Raw genomic sequence first — 27652 nt, 5'->3', positions numbered from 1 at the left:
CTCTCACGTGGACACACAGAAACACAAAGACACACACCTGTGGATGGGAACTTGACTCTTCCTGTGGTCTCCTGTTTCTTCCTCTCCCTCTTCTCCGGCAGTCTCTCTCTCTTCCTCTGTCTTCGTCTACCACAATAAACAATATTGACTCAGATGGAAAACAAAGAGATCGCCTTTCTGTCTGGCCCTTGTGACCGTCTGCCTGCCGAACTGCCTCATCACTCGACTGTCTGATCTGTCTGCATCATTGGCTCATTACAGTGCATGATTACAGTGATTAATGACTGAGCGGTTATTACAGTCATCAGCAACAGGAATCCTCAGCTACCTGACACGTAGTTAATCTCGGACTGTTTTAGTACAACGCGTGTGAACATCAACAACTGTGCCAAATTAAGAAATAATACAATTGACTGAGTCTCAGCAGGATTATTATCCACTTTGGCTGCTCTACTGACAGAAGAAACAGGATTCACTTCATTGTAAGGCTTGAAAATGTGTTCATGTTGCCAGAAAATGTTGCCAGCTGAAATGAGTTCAGCTCCTTTTCAAATCAGGAAAATGTTATCAAAATTTAAATCAGTCCTTTCGAGTCCAAGTGGACGTTTGTGCTAAATTTGAGGATATTCACTCAAGGTCATGAAAATAAGACACAAGATCACAATGACTTAGACTTTTGACTACCAAAATCCAACTAGTTGATCACTGAGTCCAAGTGGACATTTATGCCAAATCTGAAAACTCCCTCATGGAGTTTTTGAGACATTGTGTTCCCCGGCATGGGGCGGACAGACAGACAACCCCAAAACATAATGCCTTCTGCCATGGCAACCTCTGGCACAGACATGAAAACGTGGAACCTTTTAGTGCTGGCTTATGCACATTTGGCAATTTGGCATTTTGGCATTTCTGGTTTTGCCTTTGAAGTAGTCTGGCATGTTGGATGCTAGCTTTAGTATAGTTAAGGTAACAGACTAAAGGTTGGCAAAGGTAAGGATTTATCTTTATGAGTGATCAGGTCTACAAAATTCAATATTCTCTTCTCCTCTGCAACCCAACACTGCTGCGTCTAATCTGTTGCCAGGGCACTAAAACATTTTATTTCCTACTTCTGGAATAAATTGCTCATTCCTCTGATGAAAACACGCCAGTCTCTGGTGCAACAGAATAGAACAGAATAGATGCCATTTCAAATAAGTTTTATTTTAACCTCAAGAACAAAATATAAACCCGGCTCCAACACCCCCTTATATAATAAGCCATCGAAACTCTTCAAATATTTACAAAAGATAGAAAATAAAACATAAATAAATATAACCTGCTGCTGCTCATGAAAGACTGGTGCGGCCGCCCGGTAACACTTAAAACTGTGGCTGTTTACAACTTTCTCTCCAAAAGAAAGAGACAGCCTAGAAGAGAAATCACAATGTTCCTATGGTCTTGGACAGTGCAGTAAAAGATAAAATCTATGTGTAAGTGAGAAAATATAATATAAGCCAGAGTGTCAGCTGTTCCACTGACATAATTATAATAGGCAGAACATGACTGGTGACAGAATCCAACACAATATGAGGCGGATACTGGCACATTTTGTGGTAGGTCGTAGTTATTGCTAAAGGAAATTCAACATGATGGATGTGAGCCTGTCCAGTGATAAATACAGCAGAGCAGTTTTGTAGGTAGAAATCAGTCTGTTGCAAAAACGAGCATGTAACATCTTGTGTTCTGCAAGAGGAAAAAAGCAATCTGTTAACATAATGAAGAGATTGGTGCACACTGCCCTCTACTGTATACTGATGGTGAGGACAAGCACAGTCTTACTCAAGCCCATAGGGAACTCTGTAGAAGAACTACAATTAGTATTTAAACAAGAATTATACATAACATTTTCCCAAAGAAGACTCTGATACAGCAATCTCACAACTTTTCAAAGTTTAGAAAATTAGATGTAACCTAGGGATGTTTTAAAAAAGCATGATTTTTAGATGCTTCATTCATCGTACAATCCCCGTCCCTTTGAGAGTTTAAGCAGAAATTAACTGATAAATCTTGTGAGAAGAGTGCAAAAAGCAAAAAGATGGCATAATATGGCTTAGTGACGTGAAAAATATGGGTCCGAGTCATAGCAGGAGCAGCCTTGTTGTCTTGCGTGAGTTTTTTTATTTTTTTTCACAGCTTTCAAAAGTCCAGTCTTTAAACCACAATCCTTAATCTCCATTCCAGGTGAAGCAGCTGGAAACAGCACAGCGGTTCCAGAGCAGGCACTTCAGTACTAACTGTTCCGCTAACAGTGACTGAGATTCAGTTCAGATGTCTTTTATTGATTGGCTATTTTTTGTGTTCTGGCCGCTCCCCGGGGCCTTGCGCTACAGGCACATGCTGCAGTGAAATGTCAGCTAACCCCTTCAGTTCCAAGTCTCCAGACGCACCAGTCGTTGCCCACAGTAATGAACAGGTCATCCAGAGAACACTGATCCAGTGAGGTATGATCTGTTTGGGGGCTCCACGCAGGTCCACAGGTCAGTTTGTCATGCATCCAAAACGTCAATTCACTTGGACTCAATTGGAAACGTTCAAGTGCTGCCTGAAACAGGAAAAAAGAGAGAATAAAGGAGTTTGTAAAACTTTCCTTTTCTTGAAATTACATTCAGAAGCTGAGGGTTGTATTATACTTGAAGACTACACAACTTTAACAGAATATCCTCTACAGATTGTGTTGCAGTGTGCAGCCCTTCCAGGATGTGGCGATGTCACAACTGCAACAACAACTCAAATTCAACCTATCACCGTAAATTCGGCACAAACACCAACATTTTCAACAGCAAAACACACCCAGAGAAAAGACAAATCATCACAACAGAGGCTGTTGCATCCAGATCTATTATTACACATGCTGAATCAAGCCGAGTTAGATTAAATATGCATGTTCGGTGGTAACTTTAGTGTGGTATAAATCTCAAACTCAGAACAGAGCGGTTACGATTAGGGTAGTAGTTTCATCTTTTGACTTAGATTTTTAATGAAAAAAAGCAACTACTTTTGGGACTTTCTATCCCGTAGGAATGACTTATCTTGTTTCACAACTATTAAAAATTATCATATATGTATATAAAACACAACTATTTTTGGAATTTTTTACAGAGCCCCTAAGGTCCTCAAAGGTGATTTTTTTTTGGCATACAAGGTAAATATGTTGTACATGTAAGTTACTATCTCATCCACATGAGATTAAGAAAAAAATTTAAATCCCCCTAAAAAGCCCACAAATTCCTGGAGGGACTGAGAGTGCTCCAGGAATGACTCCTAAAATCTGGACATGAGTCAGCATTTTAGCACTCCTGGTTCCCTCATCTTGAAGTCAATATGGTATTTGAATGAATTTTTGGTTAGATGAAATAAGGTCTGCAGTTAACACAAGCTGAGGAGAGTTTTATGTTTTGTTCTTCGACATAAAACACATCAGTAAATACCCCACTCGCGAATTGTGACGCTTTTATGTGTCTTAAGAAAGGCAGTCCCTAATAAGTGGCTAAATGAGACTACAGAAGATCATCATGCCAAACACTGCTTTACAGCCTTGTGGTGGCGATGTTTCGTCATGCCACCATGGCGTAGTTCGTTTATAGCTTGATGTTAGTTTTTTACTTCTGATGAACGTGTAAGTATCAAACGTTTGTTCGGGAACCAGGGCGATGCTAACCTCTGTGTCGGCCTACGTAAAAAACGTCACCCCTAAGGCACTCTATTAAGGCTTGATTAAAGTAATGATTTTTTTTTTTTTTTTTTTAGTTAACAGTCAGAAAAACAATTTATTGTGTTAGTATGACTAAAACCAGACTTTCAAAATACATGTAAACAAGTTAGTCCAACTGAAATCGTACTTAATCTTATTTCTCAAAGTGCGATTGGGAGTCGAATTACTCCTGTATGTATGTCAATTATCCAAGCTGACCGAGGTGCTCTGCCCATGCTCCACAGTGTCTGCCTCAGGCTTTGACCCGGAAGTCAAATAGCATTAAATGCATAACAGAAGAAAAAAGCAGGGACAACATTGTGAATACTAAATCTAGGGCCGAGCATTTTTGGACGTACCAAATGTGAACGGTTGTGAAAGTTGTCCACCAGGGTACCAATTTGCCACTAGCTAACTGTAGCTAACTTGTTTGTCGACTGTTTGGTTTGTGACGAAATAGCTTAACCAGAAAAAGGTCCGATACTGACAAGCTGAAAGGGGGCATATTGCCACCTATCGTAGTGGAGTCGGACATACCTCAGTCAATAAATCGACTCCCCTCCCATGTTCGTATACTGGGACAAGGACAGCAGCCTAATTAAATTGCCTAGTTGAGCTGTAACTGTATCTTGACTTAACTGTGCATGAAAACGTACTGAGTGATTTATATCTGAAATTTTAGTATTGTAAATAATTTCATATGCACATATTGACAGCAATCTCATTAGTCTTTATATGAATCTTGTATCTATATATGCTTTAATCTGCTTTAGATTTCAACTTGCTAAACTTTCCACCAACAATGACTCACCCTCTTCATCCGAGTCGAATCCAAAGACGTTTGAGCACTTCTGCAGTTGCTGATGACTCTGGAGCTCCTCAGCACTGTTGAAAGTAGCAAAACAGTTGGCACATCGATGTCTCTGCGGAGCTGTCGTAATGCAGCTCTCCTGAGGAGCGGGGCTTCTCTGAAACGACGGGAGGAACGACAGCTGCTTCCTTCGTTTTGGCATGGTGATGTACTTCTCATCCAGGTATGCTGTGGGTGGTGGACGCATGTATGGCTTCTTGCCATACTCTGCAAGAGTGTTTATCAACACTGTCGATTTTGCATCTTCACTTGCTGCTTGTCTGTTCATTGTTGGAGAGTGACCAGAGCTGTTAACTGGTTTTGTTTCCACTACAGTTTTTCCGTCTTCACCTACAGAGCTCTCCACCTTAGGCTGAACTTTGCATTTTTTCTTGACAATCTTCGTGTCACCTTCTTTTTGAACATTCTTGCGCTTCTTATTTGCCTTGTTGGGGTCCGAGTCTTTTTTGACATGAGATTTCTTGGATTTTTCGTTTTTTATTCCTTTCTCTGGGGCAGTGAGTTGCGAGGTTGTTTCATTTGAGCCACTATCTGTGGCAGGAGGGGTGGAGGAACCAGAGCTGCTGACTGTTGCATCTGTTCCTTCTTTTGCTTTTCCGTCCACATCAGAAGAGCCCTCTACTGCTGCTGCTGCTTTAGCCTTCACTTGTTGGTCTGGAGATTTTGACGTAGCTTTCTTTTTCAAAGCAGGTGGTTTGCTTGGATCTTTGCATGGCTGCCCTCCCTCGAGTGTTTTCTTGTCCCTTTTTTTATTAATATCTTTGTGCTTCTTATTTGTCTTGCCTGAGTCTGAAGAAGCCGTACTCTTTTCTTTCTTTCCTTCTTTTTTTATGTGTAATTTCTTTGAAGCTACCTTCTGTGTTTTCTCTCCTGAGATGGTGGGTGGTGCAGTTGTCACATCTGAACTGTTCGTGGGGACAGCAGGCACAGCATTACCAGAGCTGCTTTGTGTTGAGTTGGTGTCTTCTGCCTTGGCTTTTCCCTCATTGGCAGAACTTTCTACAGCTGGAACTGCTTTGGCCTCGACTTGTGGGACATCAGATGTCGGTTTGGCAGATTTTTTCAAGGCAGGCTCTGGTTCTTTGAGAGGACATTTTTTCTTAACAATCTTTGTGCTGGCTTCGTTATCTGTAACCGTGGGTTTCTTTGACTTGCTGGAGTCTGAGGAAGCTGGTTGACTACTGTTTTCTTTAGGAGTGGAGCGTTTTTTCACTTTATGCTGTTTCTTCGTTTGGTCAGCTGTTACCTTCTGTGTTTTGTCTGCTGAGGTTGAACTGACTGACTGATTTAAACTGTCAGCTGACACCTTAGCTGAAGAGGAACCACGTGAAATCCACTTATGTTTGACATGATTCTTCTTCACCTGCCTGTTCATTGATTTCTTAGACCTTGGTTCACTGATTGATGTTTCCGTAGTTTTGACTACATCTTGGACCTGCTGACTCTTTTCCTTTTTTTGTTTTGCATTTGTCATATTTGATGTCTCTGCTGCTTTTGGGGGGCGACCACGCCGAGCAGTTTTTATTATAACAGCCTGATTGTTTTGACCAGTGGTCTTGTTTTCATCATGCACCGCTTCCTTTGACTTGGGAGGACGCCCTCTTCTTTTTGGAAACTTTGTGTTCACTTTGACCTGCTTTTTCTTGAACTTATGCCGCACTCTGATATTGTGTTTTAACAATGATGATGAGATGACTCTGTCACTTTTCATTGTATTTGTTGCTTTTCTTAATGTTTGCCTTAATCTCAGATTAGGGCTGACTGACTGTGTGGATGTGTCCTTGTTAGAGAGATTCTTCAAGACATGTGAATCTTTTCTCTCTTTCAACAGAGACGCACTGACAGTGGTGGGAGGAGGAGCCTGGACATGTTTCTCTGTTGACGAGTTATGTGTAGCTTCTCTCAATTTACGAACAGCCTTTTCACTCACAGTCTTTTCAGTAGTGGTAGCAGTTGCATCTTTTGGCTTATGATCCGTCTTTTTCTTCCCATCCGGTGTGTTATCATGTTTGTCACCTGTTTGCTCATTTGTATACTTGTCTGGTTTAGAAGGTTTGGAAGCATAGTGCTCTCTTTCGTGAAGGTTCAGTGCCCAAAGACAAATAAATAGCTGCGAACAACCAGGGAGGCAGCACACTGCCTGCAGCGGACTGTGCCTCCTGGCGTGGCGTCTCATTTCCATTCCAGTTTTGAACCTCGCAGAACAACCCTGATGAAGGCAAGGATGCCGCGGAGTGAGTCTGTGTCTTTCAACGTGGTGTTGAAAATGTTTGAAACTCCACATAACCCTCATGCAACTACTACATTTGTTGTTTCCTACACGGAACGCCAGTTTTAGAGGTTTGACCTCACCATAGTGCTCTTCGAGAGCATGGTAAAGGAGTGCAACACGGTTCTTTGACAGGTCTGTAAACCACGAACAACCCTCTGCAGGACAGCAGAGTTTCTCTTGCGGCTCAACATTTTTCTCCTCAGCAACTTTCCCACTTTGCTTTGTGGTTGTCTTCGGGACCCGCTGAGATTCCGTCTCCTTCATTTCATCATGAGCGGAAGAATCTACCTGCACTGATGTTGCAGAGGAATTCATCTCTATATCTTTGTTTTTTTGCAACCTGGAATGCTCAGCTCTATCATTTGTTCTTTCTTTAGAGATCTGCTGTGAAGGAGGCTGCTTAGCTTCTGAGTTAAAGGTGTCCTTTCTTGGTCTGCCCAGCCCTTTCTTTTTGCCAATATGTCCATTCACCTTGTGAACAGGAGTTTTGCTATTAAGGTGCTTTGATGGATGTTGTCTCTTTTCATGTAAAGACTGACTATCTACAGGCTCTTCATTGGATCTTAACTTTCTAGATCCAGATGGTGCTGAATCTGGAAGGCTTACTGATTTGGGAGAGTCAGTAGATTTCTTCAGCCTCCCACTAGAACGGCGCCCAGAAGACACAGTTGAGGTCTTTGCTTTGGCGCAAGTCTTAGGTGTGGAAATGTCTTTGGTCCCAGAGACTGACTTTTCTTGAGCTCTGTTACCGGCTGACTCTTTGATCTTCTTTAGCTTCTCAATATGGTCAGACAGGTGCATCATGGCCAAGAGGTCATCTTTGAAGATCGTCCCACAGAACATGCACTCGTCTTTACGATAATGGAACATAGCATGTGCAACTACGCGACTTCCCTTAAAGTCCTTGTTGCAGAAGGTACAACAGTACTCCAACTTGGATTCCTCTGATTGCGGTAGTTCACTGTTTTCAGGTGTTTCTGGATCGATATCCTGAGTTGCTTCTTTCTTCCCTTGCACATCAGCAACTACAGAGCAGCTGGAGGTAGTGCGTTTGCGAGGAACTTTAGATTTACTTCTTGCTGTTGACTCATTAGAAGCACCGTCCTCTGGAACTGGCTGTTTGTGATTTTCCAGATCTCGACTAAGTGCCTCAGGTGCAAGTTCAGTAACCATTTCTGTTACTAAAGTCAGAGCAGATATGTCATTTATACTGTCCTGATCTTTAGGTGTATAAGTAGTTTCCCCACCTGAGTCATTTTCACAAGGCACATTTCCTTTTGTGAGTTTGGGTGACACATCTGTGATGTCCACCTCAGAAATGTTCTTGCTGACAGTGGTGAGCACCTCTGGGATGTCTGCTGTGGCCTGAGCTACCGGATTTTTGCCAGTTTCAGCCTGAGAGGGTAGTGACTTCAGTTCTTGCATACCACCTCTAGGAACATCTTGAGACTGTGACGCTGTGGGATCAGCAGCTCCAGTGTTTGAAATGTTGGTCATATTTGAGACTGGATGGGTTTTATCGGTAGCTACCATCTGATTGTTGTCCACAGTTGCGGTTTGCATGACCTCAGCTGAAGTTGTGGTTTTTGAGGTGTCTTTAACAGCTTTAGAGACCTCATCTAAACCTGGAGATTGAGTCACTTTTGCTGCTGTTGATGCAATAGTGACTTTCATCTCAACAGCAGACTCTTCGCAGAGCTCCCTTGCTGCAGCTATGGACTGTGCTTGCAGGACCTTATCCAAAGTTGGAGTTTCTGTACCTTCAGTTGCTACTGTTTTCTGTGACGCTTTGGTAGCTTTCATCTCAGCAGCAGATTTTTCAGAAAGCTCTCCTCCTGAAAATGTCTTTCTTGAGGCTGCTTTTGTAGTCCGAGCCTGAGGGACTTTTTCTAAAACTGGGGATCCTGTGACTTCAGTTGCTGCTCGTGTCTGAGAGGCAACTCCACCTTTCATCTCAGCAGCAGGCCTTTCACAGCACTCTTTCTCTGGCTCTTTTGGAGGACTTCCTTGCACGGAGGAACGTGTGATTGTTGATACTGAGCCTTGAATATTCAACACGTTACCTTTTCCTTTTTGCCGCCGAGTATAACAGTGCAACTGTTGTATGAGCATAGTTGCATCCCGCGCTCTAAGAATCACCTCTTTGCGATGTACGGTCTTTACAGGTTGTGATGTGACAGGAATCTTCACTGTAGGTCTGTAAAGGAGCACTTGAGGGATACTTCTCTGTCTGCTGCAAGAGTCCTCAGTAAATGTTCCCATGAGTTCATTGTCTGGAAGGGAGAGCTCAAGAATTACCTGTGGCAAGGCAGCTGGTTTAACAGAGTCCAAAGAACATCCTTTCTGGGGCTTGCTGTTGTTTTCCCTTGCCATTAAATGCAAATTTATTGAAGGTTTGTGTTTTGCATTGTTCTTGAGCTCACCACTATGAGGCCTCTTCATGACAGAGGACCGATGGTGCTTTTGATGTCTCAACCCATGCTTTTTGATGTTTGGAAGAACATTATTCTCTCCAAGAGTTCCCGAGTCTTCCAGAAGCCACCTGGGTTTTCTAATCCTCCGTTTTGGCGGGTTCTTCTCTGAGAGTCGAGTAGTGCGCCTCAGTTCACCATTGTCCTGCAGTCTGTCTAGCTGCCAAAATGAACGCCTCAAAGGCTTGGATGATGCATCCTTCAAAGGTTGTGCCCCTTGGTTGCCTTTCCTCTTTCCAGTGTGGTCAACATTTAGTTGTGTTTTGCCTTGACCCACCTTAAGTCTCTTGGATGCAGTGTCCTCTTTATGATGTCTGTCGTCTTTGAGGTGCCGCTTTTTAGCTGCCACCCCTTTACGTCCTCTCTGACATACTGATGTGCTTGATCGGGAAACAGGTTCTTTGGTGCAATAGCTCAGGATCCATTTGTCCTCCATGATCTCTTCAAGGGCAGCACTGACCACCTTCTCACTCATCAGCTTCAAACAGTTGGTCCGCAAAGCAATGAGGTTCCAAAACTCTGGGTCAAAATACAGGTCCTTCTTCAAGACCTGAGGAGAGAAAGAAAAAGAAAATGTTTTGGTACTTCAATATGGAAAAACCCAAGCAACAATGCATATCTGAACTGACAAAGAGTCCGAAATAGTGCCTCTTCTCTGTCATGATTTATTAAAAAGGTGCTCTACCTGCAGGGTTTCAAAGCGAACATGATTTGGGATTGGGCTGTACTCCACATGGTACTCCTGATCGGGATGCACGTAAAGAAGGTACACCATCTTGTATGTCTCAACAGTGCGTTCGAGGAAGAAGACAAGAAGAGCACATGCCCTGCAAACCTCCAGGTCATTGGGAAGCAGGCCAGCAATGGTTTTGTAGATTAGGGACTTGGTTATGACATCACAGGGAAAGCAAGACCCCAGGGCATTAGCACAAAGCTCCACGCAGAACTGGACACCATCTTCACCAAGCTAGTGAGATACAAACAAAGGCTGAATCAATTCAATACTTATAGAAATCTTAGCATCTTAGCAAATGTATGGAAATTAAAATAATACACTGCAGTTCAAATGTGTCTCACCTCCTGAAGTATGGCTCTGATGAATGGGAAGATCGAGTTGACATTGGTGGCAGAGAGCATCAGCTGATGACTATCCTCGAGCAGAGCTTGCTTGGACGTATTCAACCGACTGTGAAGTTTACTCCATATGAAGACAAGATCACTGCAAAGAAAAGGGTTAAACATTGTTCATAAGGTCTAAACGCACTGAAAGCTCCTGATGCATGCCTTTTAAAGTACACCTGTTGTTTTAAGTGACTGAACACGCACCAAAAGCTTTATGAGGCGCGTCAAACTGCTGTGATGCCCCTCCTGTAACCTGATTTTGTATCGCCAAAAGAGGACCCAGTGACCAAAGGCAGTGAGACAAAGAGGAGGGACTGAGAGACAGAGTGGCGGATGTGTAGCGAAAGTGCACAACACTTCTGGGCAACAGCTGACATTAGCTCTGTTAGCTTAGCTTAAAACTTTATGAACAACACTAGTGTAATTCTGCAATGCTGAACGAAAGCAACTACCACTGCTCACAGCTGTTCTACTATAGATCTTAACCATTGTGTTGCCACATTTTAGATACTAAAAATAGGAAAAAATAAAAGTTTAGACCCTTGGCAGTTATGTTAGCATAACAGATCCACCCCGTATCATCATGAACATTTAAGCCCCGTTTCCACCAAACATTTTCAGTATGGTACCTTTGGAACTGAAAGTACCCTTCAGACATTGTACCTAGACCCTAGCGTTTCCACCACAAACTGTACTTTTTAAATGTGGGCGGGGTTATTGTCACTCAGTGCTCCGTCCAGCATTCACTGTACAAAACAGGCTGCAGTGAGAGACTCTGGCCCCAGTCTAGAGCAAGTATCTGGTTCAGTCGTGCTGGGCTACTGTAGAAACATGGTGGTGCAACATGGCAGACTATGTGAATGAGGACCTGCTCCCAGTGTAGATTTAAACAGCTCATTCTAAAGTAATGAAAACACAATCGTTCTTATTGTCAGACGAGTATACACTAAAGTAATCATACTTATTGCGTTACTTGCAATTTCTACCAATATTTACCCCTAAATCCTACACACTGGACCTTTAAGTGACTTCACCCACCTGGAAGAAAAAATTAAAGGGGGAACGTTATGGCTGGTTCACAGTGGCTTTTACTGGTGTTATATTGCCAACCAATGAATAAAAGTAGCAGAAGCAGGCACCCAACAGTGGTCCTCCTGCCTTATGTAACATCCTAGGCTTCTCAAATAGAGATTTCTGTGGCACATCCATTCTTGCTTTTAGTGTGTTTGGGCCTGTAATGCTTACTTAAATGGGGAGGCCTTAGTTGGTGTTAAAAACTGACTTCTCATTAAATTAGCATCAAATTTACTTACCACAAATAGTACATGTCTCCCCTGCGGAGCTGCTGAGAGAGGAAGGCTCTGCTGAGGGCGAGTAGCAACTCATCCTTTTCCTCACACTCCAAACTACAGATGATGTGAATTGCATCTTTTCCATTAAATTCAGCCACCTGAAAATCAGAGGACAATGAAAGCATTAGTTTGGGCCAAATATAGGTCTCATACATAAAATATTGGTATAATTGTGTGGTAGCTAAGCAACAACAATGATTAAAACAGACTGAAGTTAAAATTCTCGCCATTTGACTGAAAGACACACTAGTCTTCGGCATTCAGTCACCCCACCCACCTCTTTATGTAGGCGGTCATGCTGTGAAGTTTTACAAAGCCACGTGAGGTAGACCTGGAGGAAGAACAAGTGCTGTCCTGCAGTGGGATGCTGAGCACAACACTTAGCCAGGGACATAGCCTCGCTGACCCGCTCACAGGATAAGAGGTAGCGCACCCGGAGCTCAAAGAACACCGGCAGCTCAGAGCTGATGTACCCATCCACTGAGGAACAGTAAAGACACCAGAGGACAGAGATAAGGTTTGAGTTTACTTTGTTACTGCTGAAGAGATTAGCAGGAATTACAAGGAACAATCAATGAAGACAAACTATTTCAAGCAAAGGTTTTCCGATAAACTGCACTTTGGAGGAGGAGGAGTCCAATTCGGCTACAAACTGGAGTCTACAGCTTTGATTTATGCCTCAACATGACACATAAAAACACTTTGCCAACTCAATTAGTCAGTGTTGGGCATATTACAACCATGTTACCTACCTTCACTCTGAGGTAAACTGGACTCACTGAGGATTGCCTGTAAGGCTGCGCCGGCCCAAGGCCCACCGCCTTGAACCAAACGCTCCACCTGAAGTAAGTGAACATTCTGATGCCTCGCGAGGGCCAAGTTGTGACATTCCTGAGAGGGCATGAGGACAAAAGGAGCTTCTTAAAGCACTAATATTTCAATTAAGAGCACCAAAATCCTGTATTACAATAATCCAAACAGGTACAGCGCAAAATAAAAAACACTGTTCTATTAAGAAGATGATCTGCACTTCATGCTCACCTGGAATGTAACAGTGAATTGTTTCAGCGGCTCCTGATGGAAGTCCTTCTGGTCAATGAACAGCAACAACTCAAAAATGCTCCTGTGAGGAGATCAAAATGGTTTAGCTTCCATATATGAATACACATTTTCACACAGAATCTTTATAACTTTAATCTGAGTATTCATAGAAATTCAATTATTTGCATGGTTGTAAAAGCACAAACTGTGAGAGAAGCACAGGAATTCACTTAATTGAGAAGCTTTGGGAAACCCTGGGGGAGACAGGATGGAGGATGGAGGGTTCACGGATGGAGTAAGGTCAACAGCTGGCAGCATGCCAGGGGGTTTTCCTGGCTCACAAATGTGGTTGGTTGAGCCAACAAACATAATCAACTTTAAATCCCATAAAAGTTGCCAGCAACTGTCCCCAGATATACAAGACTATTTCAGAGGTGGACGACTAAATGTATAAAAACAAAGGTTTTATTTGACTTATATATGAATATTCTTATTGTTTTCTGTATGTAATAGATTTGAAAGTTTAAGTCTCCATCTCAATGACAGTGGCAAGTGAACTGTAAGTGATTTAAAAGGATTTTTTCCTGTGGTTATTACATAATACTTGTGTGTAAGTATATAGAGTTAATGCCTTGTCTTATCAATGTCTCATGTTTTTTCTTGGGGGTGTGTGATGTCTGATGAATTATGTGTGCTTTTTCAAAGGCACATTGTGCAAGGACAGTTCCCTAAGGGGCAATAAAGGGTTTCATTCACTGATTCACAATTAAACTGATGTGAAACTTGGCTGAGAAGCAAAACTTGAGAAAGCAGAAACCACAAAACAACGGTAAAATGTAATTCCAGCCTACTGTCTTCCTCAAAGTGAGATGCTATTGCAAATTCACCTAGTTGTTTAAAGAGGTGTATTCCCATCAGCAGTAACATGGTCATGACTGGTGCAGCAAGTCTGCGCGACAATAATGCGTATGTGGCTGGAAACCACAAGCTTCCACCTGACTCCTTCACTGTGAGGAAGTGACTGCAACAACACATATATGTTGCTGTGTAAGTTGGAATAGTGTTTAGCAAACACAAGTACATTTACAGATAATCTCTTTGGAAAACAGCTCTAAATCACAGCACTTAAGTGTCATTGCTTTCATCTGATTTATTTGTCACTGCAGTTGTTTGAAAGCAGCGAGTCAAAGGAGGGGTCCTTGTGTACTTACAAAGCCAGACTGCTGAGTGTGTGGAGCACGTGATCACAGTTTGGTGTGAAGAAGGTGGAGGCTCGAGTGAAGTGGCAGAGACTTATCTCAAGGATCCTGAGCTGAGGCAGCGGCACCTGCCAGCGAGAGGCATACTCTTCCACCAGCTGCACAGAGGGAAGACAAAACAGAGACAAGGTTACAAGGACAATTAACAGATTGTGCTCTTTAGCATGTTTAAGTCTGCGGTTATGTGTTAGCTGCAGTTGTAGGTATGATGCTACTCTCACATAGCCAGATCTATTTCACACTTTGTTTTAGCACTATGCAAGAAGCAACAACAACCTTGGAGCCTGCAACCAACACGTTAAAACATCTTTTAATGTTTTTTTTTTGCATCATTTTCTTTTGCGAGGATGTAGACCTTTAAATGTGAGTACTCAACTCTCCACCAAAACAAGTTTCCATCACTGCAACCTGGGCTTAGCACCACAAAACAACTGATGGTTTATAGAAATACAGACAACCACAGCATTGTTTACCCTTATTGCAGGATTATGATGGGTTCAGTCAGTCCTTTCTCCAGCACTGGCACAGCATGAGTCAGGTCTGGCTATGTGAGGCTAGCATGATGGTGACAACAGAAACAAGGCTCATGCCAGTGACATTTACCCAGTGTTACCAATACAAACCATTTGGTGCTGCCACAATTAGTTAAACTATTTTGATCACTGAATAATCATTCAATTTTTCAAGCAAAAATGCCACAACAATTCTGTTTTCAGCCTTCAAATACTTTGATTTCCTGTTTTTCTCTGTTTTGTAATCTAACACCTTTGGAATTTGGACTGTTGATTAGACAATACAATACATTTTAGGACCTTGGAGCCCTACCCCTTGCAGCCATACAACCAATACCTAGCAGCATTGTCAAAAACAGTGATTAATCAATACATGCCAATTCTGAATATCACAAACAGTTGCCATATTTTCCCACACATATTTTTCCCACACTTGATACTGGCAGTAGCTACACTTTCCTGCTCCCTCTTATTGTGAATATTCATTGCAGTCATTCTGCTGTTCTCAGCTACTAACCAAGAAAAGCCTTTGACACGTTATAGCCTTGTTATTTTCATCTTTTAATGACAGTATGCCCTCAATGTCAGTACTTCCCCTCGGTATTCAAAAATCGATATTTTTTCAAGGTGTTGTATTGAAGTTGGACATTATAGTATCGTGACAATACTAATATCTAGATAACATTAAATTAAGATGAGAGAAAACAGACTGCTGCCTAACTCATCCATTACCCCAACAGCAACTAATACATGGGGAAAATCAGCATGGCTGAGCCACATCTTCTATTATATTGACGGAGTGATGGAGAACCTGGTACATCTGCAGCTTTCCCCATTAACACACCTTTGCTACAATGCACAGCCTGTTAATAAGGGAGATATTCGCACATCCAGCTATCCCAGATGCAGGTGGGTTGAAAATTTTCTCTTGAGTCTTGCAAGGAAGATCCCACACGTTGCTCTTGCTCAGCACAACAAATTATTGGTTGTACTAACACATATTTACACCATTTTTTACGACACTGATTTTAAATAGACATTCCCATTTCATGTGCACAGGTGTGGGACAATTGGTAACCTGCTGTGGGTGTGATTCTCAGTAACTGACAGGAACATGTGTATCCTCTATCACATCATATTCCACATATATAAAAGAAAGAAAACATAAAAACTCCTTACACAGTTAAGTCTACTTACAAAAATCTGCTGATCTTATTCATGCCCTACTTGAATCTAGAGTGTATTATAAGTTGGTCTTTCAAGATCCCTTAAAGCTTACCTATTCCTTATAGATACCTTATAACATGACACTACAGTGCACAACCAAAATGGGACATGTAGGGCTCCTTTACAGATTCTCACAGCTGACCTGTCAAATCCCTGGAATACAATGTGCTTACATTGCCCTCTAATGGTGAAGACCCAAGACATCACTCTTGTACACCACTGGAATCCTTTGAATGTCAACAATGTTGCTCCCAGGCCTTTGTCCAATCACTAGTTTTCTACTAAATTACAATGCCGTAGATAATGAAGCATCACAACTTCAGTTTCGCAGGTTATATGATTCAAAAGGCTCAACCTCAGATTTACAGTTTGGATGGCCAATAGCTCTGCAGCTAAATAAGAATTAATATATTGGATGTGTTAACAGGAAACTGACTGTTTTCCCATGTTAGCACTTAGGTTTAGCACACTGCTTATGACTCTCTTCAATAACCATCACAGATATACTAATAATCACAGACAACTGACATTCAAATGCACCTTTTCGTGATATGTTTTGCCTAGTTTCATGGTACTATAAAATATTCAGGATGTGAAGACATTTTGTGATACCTGAAATGATGTTATGTATCTCTGCAAAGGTACATTTGCAGTTACATATCCTGTTGCTGGTTAAGACGCATAACTCTGCCATTTCCGAAGTTTGGCTTTGTAGCGAGTGATTCATAATGCAGGCTAATTTTGTTAATAACAATAACAATTTTAAGTTAGAGGTTAGCTAATGTCTGCTAAATTGCTAGCTTGTTATATAATTACCAAACGCGTTAAAGACGTGCAAAAAGTTGTCCAGTTGCCAGTTCGGTAAACATGCAGCGGACTAACTAAGCTAACTTGAAGGCAATTTCTAGGCTAACTGGCTCAAACGATTAGCAGTTAGCTTGCTAGCTGAACATTGACCAATCATCATTAAAATATGACTGATTTACTGTCTTGGACGCTTCGATAACGTCACTTAAGCATGAGGCTGCGTTATTTGACATAATGTTTAACAGGCGTTACGGTGATATATTTGTTTTAAAAGCGACTACGACTCGTTAGCTAGATGCTAACGAGCCTAACCGCTAATGCTAGCTGTGTAGCGGCCAGTTCTGGGGGAGGGGAGTCGGCTAACATACATGCTCTTGTCTTCGACAACAAGCCTGTCACCAACTTCAGCCACGGCTCCTTACCTTGCTAAAGTCAGAGCAGAACGCTTTACTATCGGCCCGCAGTTCATCACTTGAGTAGCGGCGCAACAAACTCTGCAATTGTTTGTCGAGCCCCTCTAACTCGTACACACAGCCCTCCTCCGCCATACTGCCTGTCTAGCCTCGCTCGTAGCAGCTACATCGCCACGGTCAACAACTAGCACTGACAGCGCTGATTGGATACTGCCAACTGCTCCTTTCCCAACCCGGCGTGCACCGGAGAAGAGATTGTTAGGGCGGAGTCTGAGCTCCGCAATTAAAACAGATTGCCTCAAATGAAGCCCCGCAGAGACGGTGCTATAAGTGGCTCATTACGTGCGACACAAACCACATGGCAGACACAAACACAGCGCGTTAATGACTGTTAATATCTGCGTTCACGGCCCATTGTATAAACTTGGAAAAATGATTAACGGAGCTCTTAGAGGGTCATTCTAATGTTAATAACCGCAAAATACATAAATATGAATTAATTAATACGATTGTCATTATGTTTTAAGGATGATTTACATGTTATTTATATGATATATACAATTATACTGCACTATATTTACATGATTAAGGTGATTCATAATCACCTTAACAGTATTTTTTGTTAGTAGGATAATAAGAGGTCTGAAGTGGACAAAAAAAAAATCATAAAAATAAATAAATAATAAAACATTAATAATTTTTACTGTAATAAATAATAGTAGAAATAAAAAATAAATACATAAGTAAAAATAAACAGTAGAAAAAGGTGCTAAAAATAAACATAATTTCGAGGAACAGAAATATAAGTCTTTTGCAGCATCAGTAACTTCTTTTAAATCACTTCTTAAACCCATTTTTATGGACCTGCTTTTATGTGATGTCATATTTTATTTATTATGTTTATATACATTATTGTATATTATTATATTATTATGTATTTACATAATTGGTATGTTTTTAACCTTTTTTTTTGTTTTCATCATTATCATCTGTCTTCAATCTAATATGTTTTTGCATATTAATTTTTGTCTGGCCTTAGTTTGGCAGTACTGTTTGGTTTCTATTGTTACCTTTGCCTCTGGAGTTTCTTGCTTCTGCTTTGCTTTGTTTGTCAAAGCACTTAGTAAATTCAGTTTTATTCTTTTTTCCTCATGTCTTATCCTTCTGTTCATCTTGTGGTCCCTTAAAGTTACAGGACTTAGTTAAAAAGATGGCTAAAATAAAATGAGGTTAATGTTTGAATGTTTTGAAATGTCACTGTAGCATGAAAATTGTTTTTGCAGCTAAATATGTCCCTTTATATTTTAATTTCTTTTATATTTCTGACATACTTCTACATAAAATAGTGCTCTGTGCAATTTAGGTGCAAAAACCTATTAAATAAAAACACTCTTAACCTAATGGGCTGTAAGCAAACAGTCAGACTTAATTTGAACTTTATTTAATCATACACATTCATTAAGGAAAAATGATGCGATACAAAATGTTTCTCTCAGACAGAGCTAAGATTAAATAGTCAAGACGTCTTTACAGTTACACAACAAGTGCTGTGTTGAAAAAGGAAAAAAAAAACACCACAATTTCTTTCAAGAAATTTGATTACACTGCATGGATTTCTTTTTTTTGTGTACAAATACACAAATGAAAAAGTAGCACATGATGAGCAGCACTGGAAAGATAATGTGCTTATATACAGCAGCTCTCTACTCATCTAATCTTCATAAATGAGACAAATGTTGCTTTTATACTATTCTATGTCTTACATCCAATGTTTGATTGGTACACAAGGCCACGGTGGAACAATCTGCACTTTTCATACAAATAAAAGACAGAAGTCTCTATTTGAGACTCTGATACAAAACAAAAAGCTTTCTACAAGTCACAAACTTATAAAAGATTTGCTTTGAGCTCTAAAAGCAAATATCATAAGTAATAATCAACTGCTTCATAAAATAAGTAACCCTATCAAACATACTGGCGCCACATACTTTGCTTATCATACCTTAAGACTCAAACATACAAAAAAGGAACAAGTATCTTAAAAAGCGCTAACCTCAATCAAAAACTTCACAAGATTATTTTTTGCCATCATTCAGACACTAAACCCATTGTGTTTATGATAGTGTAAGTAATGTACAAGTGAGTACTGCGTGCGTCAGTTCAGTTCGTCGGTGGACTCCGACATGGATCGCTCCCTCCTTTCTCGGCCTGTGACAAAGTTGAGCAGGTCGACGGCCGTCACCACGCCGAACACCATCTGCTTCAGAGTCGGAGAGCCGTCCGTCAAGTCTGGTGGAGGAAGAGGATGGCAGTGAGTGTTTGCAGAGAATGACGACCTGCTCGAGGACTTGTCACCGGTTTCATTTCCAAAAGCTTTATTTTGCTTTTATAATAAGTGGAGCTGCAAATTCAATATTTAAAGCTGCTATGTGATAGAGGTGTGGTCTCAGGTCACATGACTTGGACTCGAGTCACAAATTTGATAACTTTAGACTACATGACAAAATCAAAAAGGATTTGCAATTCAACTTGAACACCAGTGACTCGTGATTTCACTCGGACTTGAGCCGTTTGACTTTAAAATACTTGCTCAAAGTAATAGTAGTAAAGTAAATGTAATATATTTGTGTTAAAATGGCATTATGACTTGTTGAGGACTCGAAACTCAAGGTTTAGGACTTGCGACTTGACTCTGGACTTGATTTACTTTGACCTGCACAACAATGACGCAGTTCCACATTTGCTATGTGAAGAATTTTTGTGCAGTGTAAACAAAATCAACCTTGGCCATTGACTTCATAAAGTGTGTATAAAAACAATTACACAATATTTGTAGGTCAGTGTCCAGATTTGATCCCCTGGCACATCACCTCAGGGGTTACTACAATAGAGCTGCTGCAGAGAGGAGGAAATGCTTCTAAGTCCTGCAGACTGAGAATAAATTCAGTTAACTGTGAGATAAGACCAGGTTGTTACTTCATGTTCAAATCTAGAGATTAGGTTTGCTGATTTCCTATCTAACACTGATAATCAATGAGATATAAACAATTAAAGCAACATGTAAATATCAAAGTCTTCCTAAACTTGGTTGCTGTTTATATAATGTACATATTCAGAGGTTTCCCACTTTTCTATTTGTCCAAAACCCATGTCTGCTGGACTTTGACACTCTTGTATCAGAGAGGAATGATCAGTCAGCTCACTGAGAGACTGATGATATCATAAAAATGTGGGTGTGGAAGGGTCCTGGGTTCACAATCAGGCTGCAGCAGTCAATATTGTGTCCTTGAGATAGACATTGACACCCCACGTGCAAACACAGTCTACGGTGCCTGGGAAAAAGACACTGATTGGCTGTCTGACTGTGAATGTGAGTCACATTAAATAAATCAAATGTTGCAAATCTTAGCATTTAGAATGATTTTTGATTTTAGAATGACCGCTGTCTCCAACAGTGTGTTTCTCTGTGAAACCACCAGGGGGAGCTAAAGTTACAATTTTGCAAACAAGCATGGTTAATAAAGGAATATTCCACTTATATTCCCCTTCACATGCAGCTGTGCATACGTTGATTTGTGTGCCCTAACATGTTGTTTATCTTGTCAAAATATGGAGAAGTGGAACAGCTGGAGCCGCGTGTGCCATTTTGCTTCTTACTTAAGTTCACAAAAGCATGCAGGCCCAGACGACGACGACTAGCTGCAGGACAAGAGATCATGCATATGACGGAAAAAATGGTCTGATGCATCGCATCAGTGCTAATTCAAGGAAGTATTTATGTAACCATAGTCTTGTGTGTGGACTCTGTTTTCCTGCCATTTTCCTTCCTTGCATTACTGTAGGATTTTTTGAAAGTTTCCATTGATGGCTGAGTTGTTTGACCGTACGGACACAGAATCCCTATTTCATTCATATTCAGAATAATAGTGGCATATTAGTGTGCATGTCAACATAGTCAGTGAGCTTATCAGATTTTTGGGACAAAGAAAGATGCACTGGGAGCAACGGCAAATAAGAGCACAAGAATTGTGTGTATCTGACAGTGTGAAAATGTACTTACATTGGATCTGTTCATGTACCACCAGGGCAAAGTGGTCAGTCTCCAGAATGCGGGATAATTTTCCCAAATTATCAGTCAGACGGATCTAAGAAGAACATAAAGATAACAACTTAAGGAGTCCATTAAGTCATAAAACTGTTCTCACAACTGAATCTTTAACTACTGCTGCTTGGCTGAATGTTTTTATAACCAACTGGTTTTACAATCTGTTTTGGACAAACTCCAGTCAAAACATTGCAACTGGACTTTGTCTTGTTTCACACCCGACTTGCCAAAATCCCTTTAGTCAAGCCTTTTCACCTGGAGATCCTCCCCTGAACTGGTTTATCTCATTGGCTGCTGCTGTCAGCCAATCAGATTTAAGAGTTTAGTCCTCAGTTTCAGCCAGTACACATCCAGGGGCATCACTTTCACACCTTTCCACATCTCCTTGAATAGAAGAGCAAAAACCCCGAGATGTTTAAGTGTCTGACCTGTTTGAACTGCTTGTAGAGCACTTTGCTGACCGGGTCCGACAGCTTGATCTTCCCTGCCAGAATACAGGCCAGCATGTTCCCGAGAGTCACCATGCCCAGGATTAACCTGCACACACACACACACACAGGTTAAGGTTAAAGTCTCTGCAGAGCACAAGGTGCTGAGCGGCGCTACAATTAAAGGACCCAGACATGCAGTATTTGAGCGTGACACTGACCCAGCCTCATCCACCACGGGCGCCTGGTCGAAGCCCTTCTCCTTGAGGATCCGGATGGTCCTCTGGCAGGAGACGGAAGGCAGGACGGTGAGCGGGGCGGACACGTTCAAACCCTGCAGCTTCAGGTTCCACCACCTGACAGACAGAGGGAAATTACAGGGACTTATAAAACCACACATGCAGGAGATTTGCAGAAGAAGAGAATACACCCTATAATTACACATACCATGGCTTTTTCACCATGAGGTCCTCCTCACTCAGGAAGCCCTTCTGGACCATCCATTTGTCACTCAGGAATTTGGACCTTGAAGGGAGAAAAAACAACAACAACAAAGTCAACTTACTTTAGCTGTGTTTAGACAATAAAGATCTGAGGGCCAGATGACCTTAAGTGACCTCCAACTTTGTTTTACTGCCTGTATTCTGAGGCTATTTGGGCAGCAGTGGCTCAAATCATCAGACCACACAGTAACTACACATCTTTCCTGAGAAGCTCTGTGTGTTTGATCCATATAACTTTTCAGTGTGACTTATCATTGCTGATCAAATTACCTTGATTGGCCACATGGGGGAGCTAGACGTGGCTAAAAAAATCGAAACTGACAAGAAACTTTGCTCATGTATAAAGTCATTTGTTCTCCACAAAAAGTCAACTTACAGCCAAATGTCGCTGTGATAGGGTGCCAGGTGACCCACAATCCATTTTCTAATTCAAACTGAAAACAAATTGATTATGTTGTTTTTGTAACTTGAATGTAAATAAGGTGCCAGAAGATAGATCTTGTTTATCTAAGGGGGGGAGAATTCCCTGGACCTCCTAACAGAAGTCCAAGCTAAGTCCCAAATGTCCTCAAATCCCTGAAACGTCCCTGCGTGCACCTGACCTGTACAGGGCCGCTGATAAATATATTGATGTTTGTTTATTGACTGGCCCCTGGCCTCTTGTCAGTGTGCAAAAGTGGCCCCTGGGCAAAGCAAGTTGAGTATCCCTGGACTCGACCATGAAAGTCCAGAAACTTCCCACAGTTTTGATTTTTTTTGGCTCAATTATTTTTTAAACAATTTAAAATATTTGTTGCACACTGTTTAAAAATGATTTATATAACTACTTTTTCTGGCAACAGGGGCAACAATTGGAGACCCATATTGCTCTCTTTCTACTAGATGTGTAGGTTTAAAATTATCTTACAACATGTTAGCCAAAATACTAGAATCATCTGCCCCCTAGTTGTCAGAGAAACTAGTTGGTGCCGTCTTATCCCTGCACATTTTGCAAGTTACAGAAATAGACTGGTTATTGGACACGTGTGGATTCTCACATGTAGTTGCGGATGGAGTCTGGCAGGATGACCACACAGCGCTGGCCCTCCTTCAGATCTTTGGCCATTTTTACTGCCGCTGCCATGGCCGTCCCGGAGCTGCCACCTGTTGTGGGAAGGAGCAAATGGTGAGCTGACTTCACAACCTCAGCGAGACTTGGTGCGTTTGTGTCCGTGAGACCCTGAGCACTTACCGCACAGCAGGCCCTCCTCTCTCATCAGCATGCGAGACATGTTGAAGGACTCCTCGTCGTCAGACTTGTACCAGGTGTCAATTACCTGACGAAAATAAAGACATATTATAATTCGATTTTTCCACCAAAATTGGCCTGTATATGCAGAATTTTTTAAAAGCCAGAGAACCCACTGACAATAGGTGAAAGAGTCTTTTCACATTGCCATTAGACAAGTGTTCCTTTATGTTTATTGTACTGGTGTCTCACATTTGATGTCACGAACATGCAGGATAACAGGTTAGTCAACAGTAGTTAACAGCATGGAGGCCCATGAAAATGTTACTACATACGTAAGTCTCTCTTAAATTTGATGCTGAACAATTTGCAATGATGTTCAAACTGTGCTTGGATGGAGGCGGCTTGTCAACACAAGAGTCAGCAGAGTCAGAAAACATAAGAAAAAGGGAGGTATAGACAAAAAAAACCCCTAGAACTCACTGATCTGTCGAGCACAGTGGGGATGAAGTCGTACCCGATGCCCTCCACCTCGTACTGGGTCTTATCGGTCTTGTTAAGCTCCTCGGGCTCAGCCAGGATGGAGCCTTCTGGGTCAACACCAACAATCTGCACACAACACACACCATTCATAAACACGAGACTCTCAGCAGGCAGTTATTCCACTTCCTCTGCTTCATAGCTTCACAACAAAACAATCAGACATATGATCTCAGAAACAGTGACTTGTCGTATTTGACTTCAAGACAGACACTTACTTTGATGTTGGGGCATCTTTCCTTCAATTTGCGGGCGATGCCTGTGATAGTCCCGCCTGTGCCTGCTCCTGCCACCAGCATGTCCACTTTGCCTGTTAGGAGGGGAGGAGTCCAGAGAAATGTTGAATAAAAATGTGCTTGGAAAGAGGAGACAAAATCAGACAGTACATTTGTATTCTTGAGGAAAATAATCACACCGTCGCACTGCTCCAGGATCTCCTCAGCTGTAGTGTCGTAGTGAGCCAGGGGGTTGCTCGGGTTACGGTACTGGTCCAGGATGTGAGAGTTGGGGACCTCGTTTTTAAGGCGCCAGGCCACGCCGACGTGAGACTCTGGCGAATCGAAGCGAGCGCTGGTGGGCGTGCGGACAATCTCGGCTCCGAGAGCTCTCAGAACATCCACCTAAAAAGAGCAAAAACCGAAAAATGTATAAATTTAAAATCTATATATATCAAATATAGATTTTTTTTTTTTTTTTGCGTATCTTGATTTTGTACCTGCAGAGACAATGTCCTTGGCACATGTAATTTGTGTCATAAAAGGATTATCTGCCAAATCCAAGTCCACTATTTATTGGTTATATAGTACCCTTAGATTATAATTAAGCTTCTTCAATTTAGATAACAAAGGTTATAAACTATAAAACCCAGCCTAAATAAAATATCACCTGCATCAGCTTCTGTTTAAAGGGCAGCTCCATTATTTAATTATTTCTTTTTGAGGTTTTATATCATTCTGCAACTTTACAGTAGTGTTCCTTGTGCATTCAAATCCAAAAGTTCAAATTTTGGTTGAAATACAAATGTTTAAGAGTCAAAATGCTATTTTCACCTCTGACACAAGTTTCTGCACGATGTCGTTACGACATATAAACCCACAGAATGCTGTTGATGCCACGTTACTTTAGTTCTGCTGTGCAGTATTGTAAGCTAATGTTTTCCTCACTCACATGTTGACACTGTCAGTATTAAAGCACCAGAACCTGTGTACGTCAAGCCTTTAAAATGCCTCCGATCAATAATATCTGCATTTGGATTTAAGCCTTTCGCTCGTGCTAGAAATGGAGAAGCCTCGTCCAAATCATATGCAAAACTTCATGCCACAACAGATCCACACTGGCACACAGAGACATATTATATAACTCCATAGCAAACATCAATGGGCGGGTCCATTGGTATTGTTTTTCAAATGGAAAGTCTCACTCAGCCGATAGCAAAAAGCAGTGATGTCGGTTATAGCCCTCACTCACTATACACGCTGTTCACAGTACAATGGGTGGTTTTTGGCCTTTTTTTGGCCGGTGCACTTCTCATATCAGTTGTATGCTCTGAACCACCTTAACCAGAATTTGGGGACGCAAACACACCACAAAAAAATCTTAGGTCACGTACTGTTATTCACCTTCATATAGCCAATAATAATCGTTTAAAATATGCCAGTGCAGGGCATCATTAGTCTGCATTTAGAGGAAATAGTGAGACATTGATTTCCTTTAAAAGAATGCAAAAAAGGGCACTGAAACAGAGTGATACTTTCAATATGACAACTCACCTTCTCCATGCTCATTTTCTCAGGCATGACGATGATGCAGCGGTAACCTTTCACAGCTGCGGCCAGGGCCAGTCCAATACCTGTAAAACACACACACATATAGAAACTTTACAACACTGCTGCTTCCAACTAATCAACATACCACTCATACCCTCACATACCGTTCTCCCCCTATAGCAACACATGCAGTTAATTACCAGTGTTTCCAGAGGTGGGCTCTATAATGGTGTCTCCAGGCTTGAGGATGCCAGCTCTCTCGGCGTCCTCCACCATCCGCAGGCTGATCCTGTCCTTGACACTCCCGCCGGCATTGAAGAACTCACACTTGGCCACTGCAAATGCACAACAGAAAGATTTGTTACTTTAAAGGAAAAATGAAATAACCATTTGCATATCAACTACTCACCCTGTGTTAAGTTGAATTCTTAAAGAAAAGTTTTTCTTGAATGCCTCCATGGTGAACGAAGAATCCAGAAATGCAGAAAATTCTTAAATAAATTAATCTATATCAAAACCTCCATTTACAAACTCTCAGTATAATCAAAGTCTCATTTATCCAATCGTATGATCAGTACTTTCCAAAACTGACAACACTTTCTGCAGAAGAACTGATGGGACAGAAACTTATCTATGCTCTCTTCAAAGCCAGACTCCATTGACAGAAACAGTAATTCTGCCTCAACACAGAACACAGCAGCTGCTGGTCTACTTCTGCCTTATAAAGTTAATTTGTTTGTGTTATTGTGTGACTTTGGTGAAGCCAAACTAAACCTTTAAATCACCAAAGTCACACAATAACGCAAACAAACAATCCGACCAAGGCAGCGGTAGACCAGCAGCTTGTGGGTCCAGCAAGGTAAAATTACTGTTTTTGTCAATGGAGTCTGGGTTTGAAGAGAGCATGGATACGTTTAATTTTTAGTTCTGTTCCCTGTCAGAAAGGTCTGTCTGTTTGGGAAGTAATGATCATACGTCTCGAAGAATGAGATTTGTATTATACTGCATGAGCTGTGTGAGAGTTTGGAAGCAGATGTTTTGATATAGTTTTGCTGTTTTTAAATGCAGACCACTATGACTTTTTGGATTCTTCGTTCACCACGGAGGCTTTAAAGTTTTATTCACAAATTCGACTTAACACGGGGTGAGTAATTGATACAGAAATGATCATTTGAGCAATAAGGTATTCCTTTAAAGGCCATTTTGATAAGAGTTAAATCAGAAAGCTGAACCACCTTTATTTGTGGCATTCATGATCGCAGTCAAAATGAAATAATACCAAACAATAACATATACAACACGTCTCAACCCACCTCTCACTTAATTACATGGTGTCTATGAGTAATCAACAGTCACACCTGTCTGATCTGAGGATGTGTCTCGGCTTGAGTGCCAGTTAACTTACATAATTCGCATTTGAGTCCAAATGCTTTGGGGATCTTGTTGATGCGAACCATGGGAGTGTCTCCGATCCTGTGCAGGATGTTTGGGAGAATGGCTGGAGCAATCGTTCTGGAAGGAGAAAGTGGAACAAAAACAATGTTTAAGCAAAGTCCATAAAACATCCAGAAACCGCATGTTTGTGTGGGAAGATGCACTGCAAGTATTATCACGCTAACTCTAACCAACAGTTTGAGATTATAACACTTGTTTCCACTTGTTTCTTATATGAAGTGTTTGTTTGAAGAGTGGCACTCCCCGTGAGTTTGTTGAAACTGGTTCTCACCAGTTCAAAACAAAGTGATAATTTATATATGTGCAGACCTGCCAACCTTGAAGAAAGGTTATGAGTACCACCTTACCAGACACTCGTGCGTGGTCATGAACATATGTGGACACGGCGGCACTTTTTTTTTTTTACCATTAATGTCAATATGCACATGTGGCAAACAGAAGAAACGAGCGTACGTTTACATATTCATATCTATAGGCCTAAGCCCCACATACGTCCATAGACGCCCAATATTTGTTTTATGGCGCAGATCAAGGTCAATTTCATCAA

The 27652-nt window shown here is 41.4% G+C and overlaps 2 protein-coding genes across 3 annotated transcripts in view; both read right to left on the bottom strand.

The window, feature by feature from the left end:
• Window positions 1-1182: 1182 nt before the first annotated feature.
• LOC126401705 (uncharacterized) lies at window positions 1183-17281 on the bottom strand. The gene is made up of 10 exons (XM_050063132.1): window positions 17090-17281; window positions 14074-14219; window positions 12863-12944; window positions 12574-12712; window positions 12099-12301; window positions 11783-11919; window positions 10425-10566; window positions 10033-10314; window positions 4545-9897; window positions 1183-2584 (listed from the first exon to the last, which is right to left on the bottom strand). The coding sequence occupies exons 1-10, from the start codon at window positions 17213-17215 to the stop codon at window positions 2574-2576; spliced, it is 6621 nt and encodes a 2206-aa protein (XP_049919089.1). The 5' UTR covers window positions 17216-17281; the 3' UTR covers window positions 1183-2573.
• A 1218-nt stretch (window positions 17282-18499) lies between these two features.
• The window catches only part of LOC126401720 (cystathionine beta-synthase-like), a 17208-nt gene continuing 8055 nt past the window's right edge, over window positions 18500-27652 (bottom strand). For both annotated transcript variants that reach the window (XM_050063172.1, XM_050063173.1), the window contains 13 exons: window positions 27056-27162; window positions 25851-25985; window positions 25654-25733; window positions 24300-24504; window positions 24103-24194; window positions 23828-23953; window positions 23348-23432; window positions 23154-23259; window positions 22061-22138; window positions 21835-21969; window positions 21614-21722; window positions 21141-21225; window positions 18500-19369 (listed from right to left, as the gene is read on the bottom strand). In XM_050063172.1, the coding sequence (XP_049919129.1) occupies window positions 19236-19369; window positions 21141-21225; window positions 21614-21722; window positions 21835-21969; window positions 22061-22138; window positions 23154-23259; window positions 23348-23432; window positions 23828-23953; window positions 24103-24194; window positions 24300-24504; window positions 25654-25733; window positions 25851-25985; window positions 27056-27162 (1477 nt within the window). In that variant the 3' untranslated portion in view covers window positions 18500-19235. The remainder of the gene's footprint in view (window positions 19370-21140; window positions 21226-21613; window positions 21723-21834; window positions 21970-22060; window positions 22139-23153; window positions 23260-23347; window positions 23433-23827; window positions 23954-24102; window positions 24195-24299; window positions 24505-25653; window positions 25734-25850; window positions 25986-27055; window positions 27163-27652) is intronic.

Source organism: Epinephelus moara, chromosome 15 (assembly GCF_006386435.1).
Source record: "Epinephelus moara isolate mb chromosome 15, YSFRI_EMoa_1.0, whole genome shotgun sequence".
In the NCBI taxonomy this organism is placed as follows: domain Eukaryota; kingdom Metazoa; phylum Chordata; class Actinopteri; order Perciformes; family Serranidae; genus Epinephelus; species Epinephelus moara.
The sequence above is the reverse complement of the archived record's forward strand: the minus strand, read 5'-3'. Positions and strand labels throughout refer to the sequence as shown.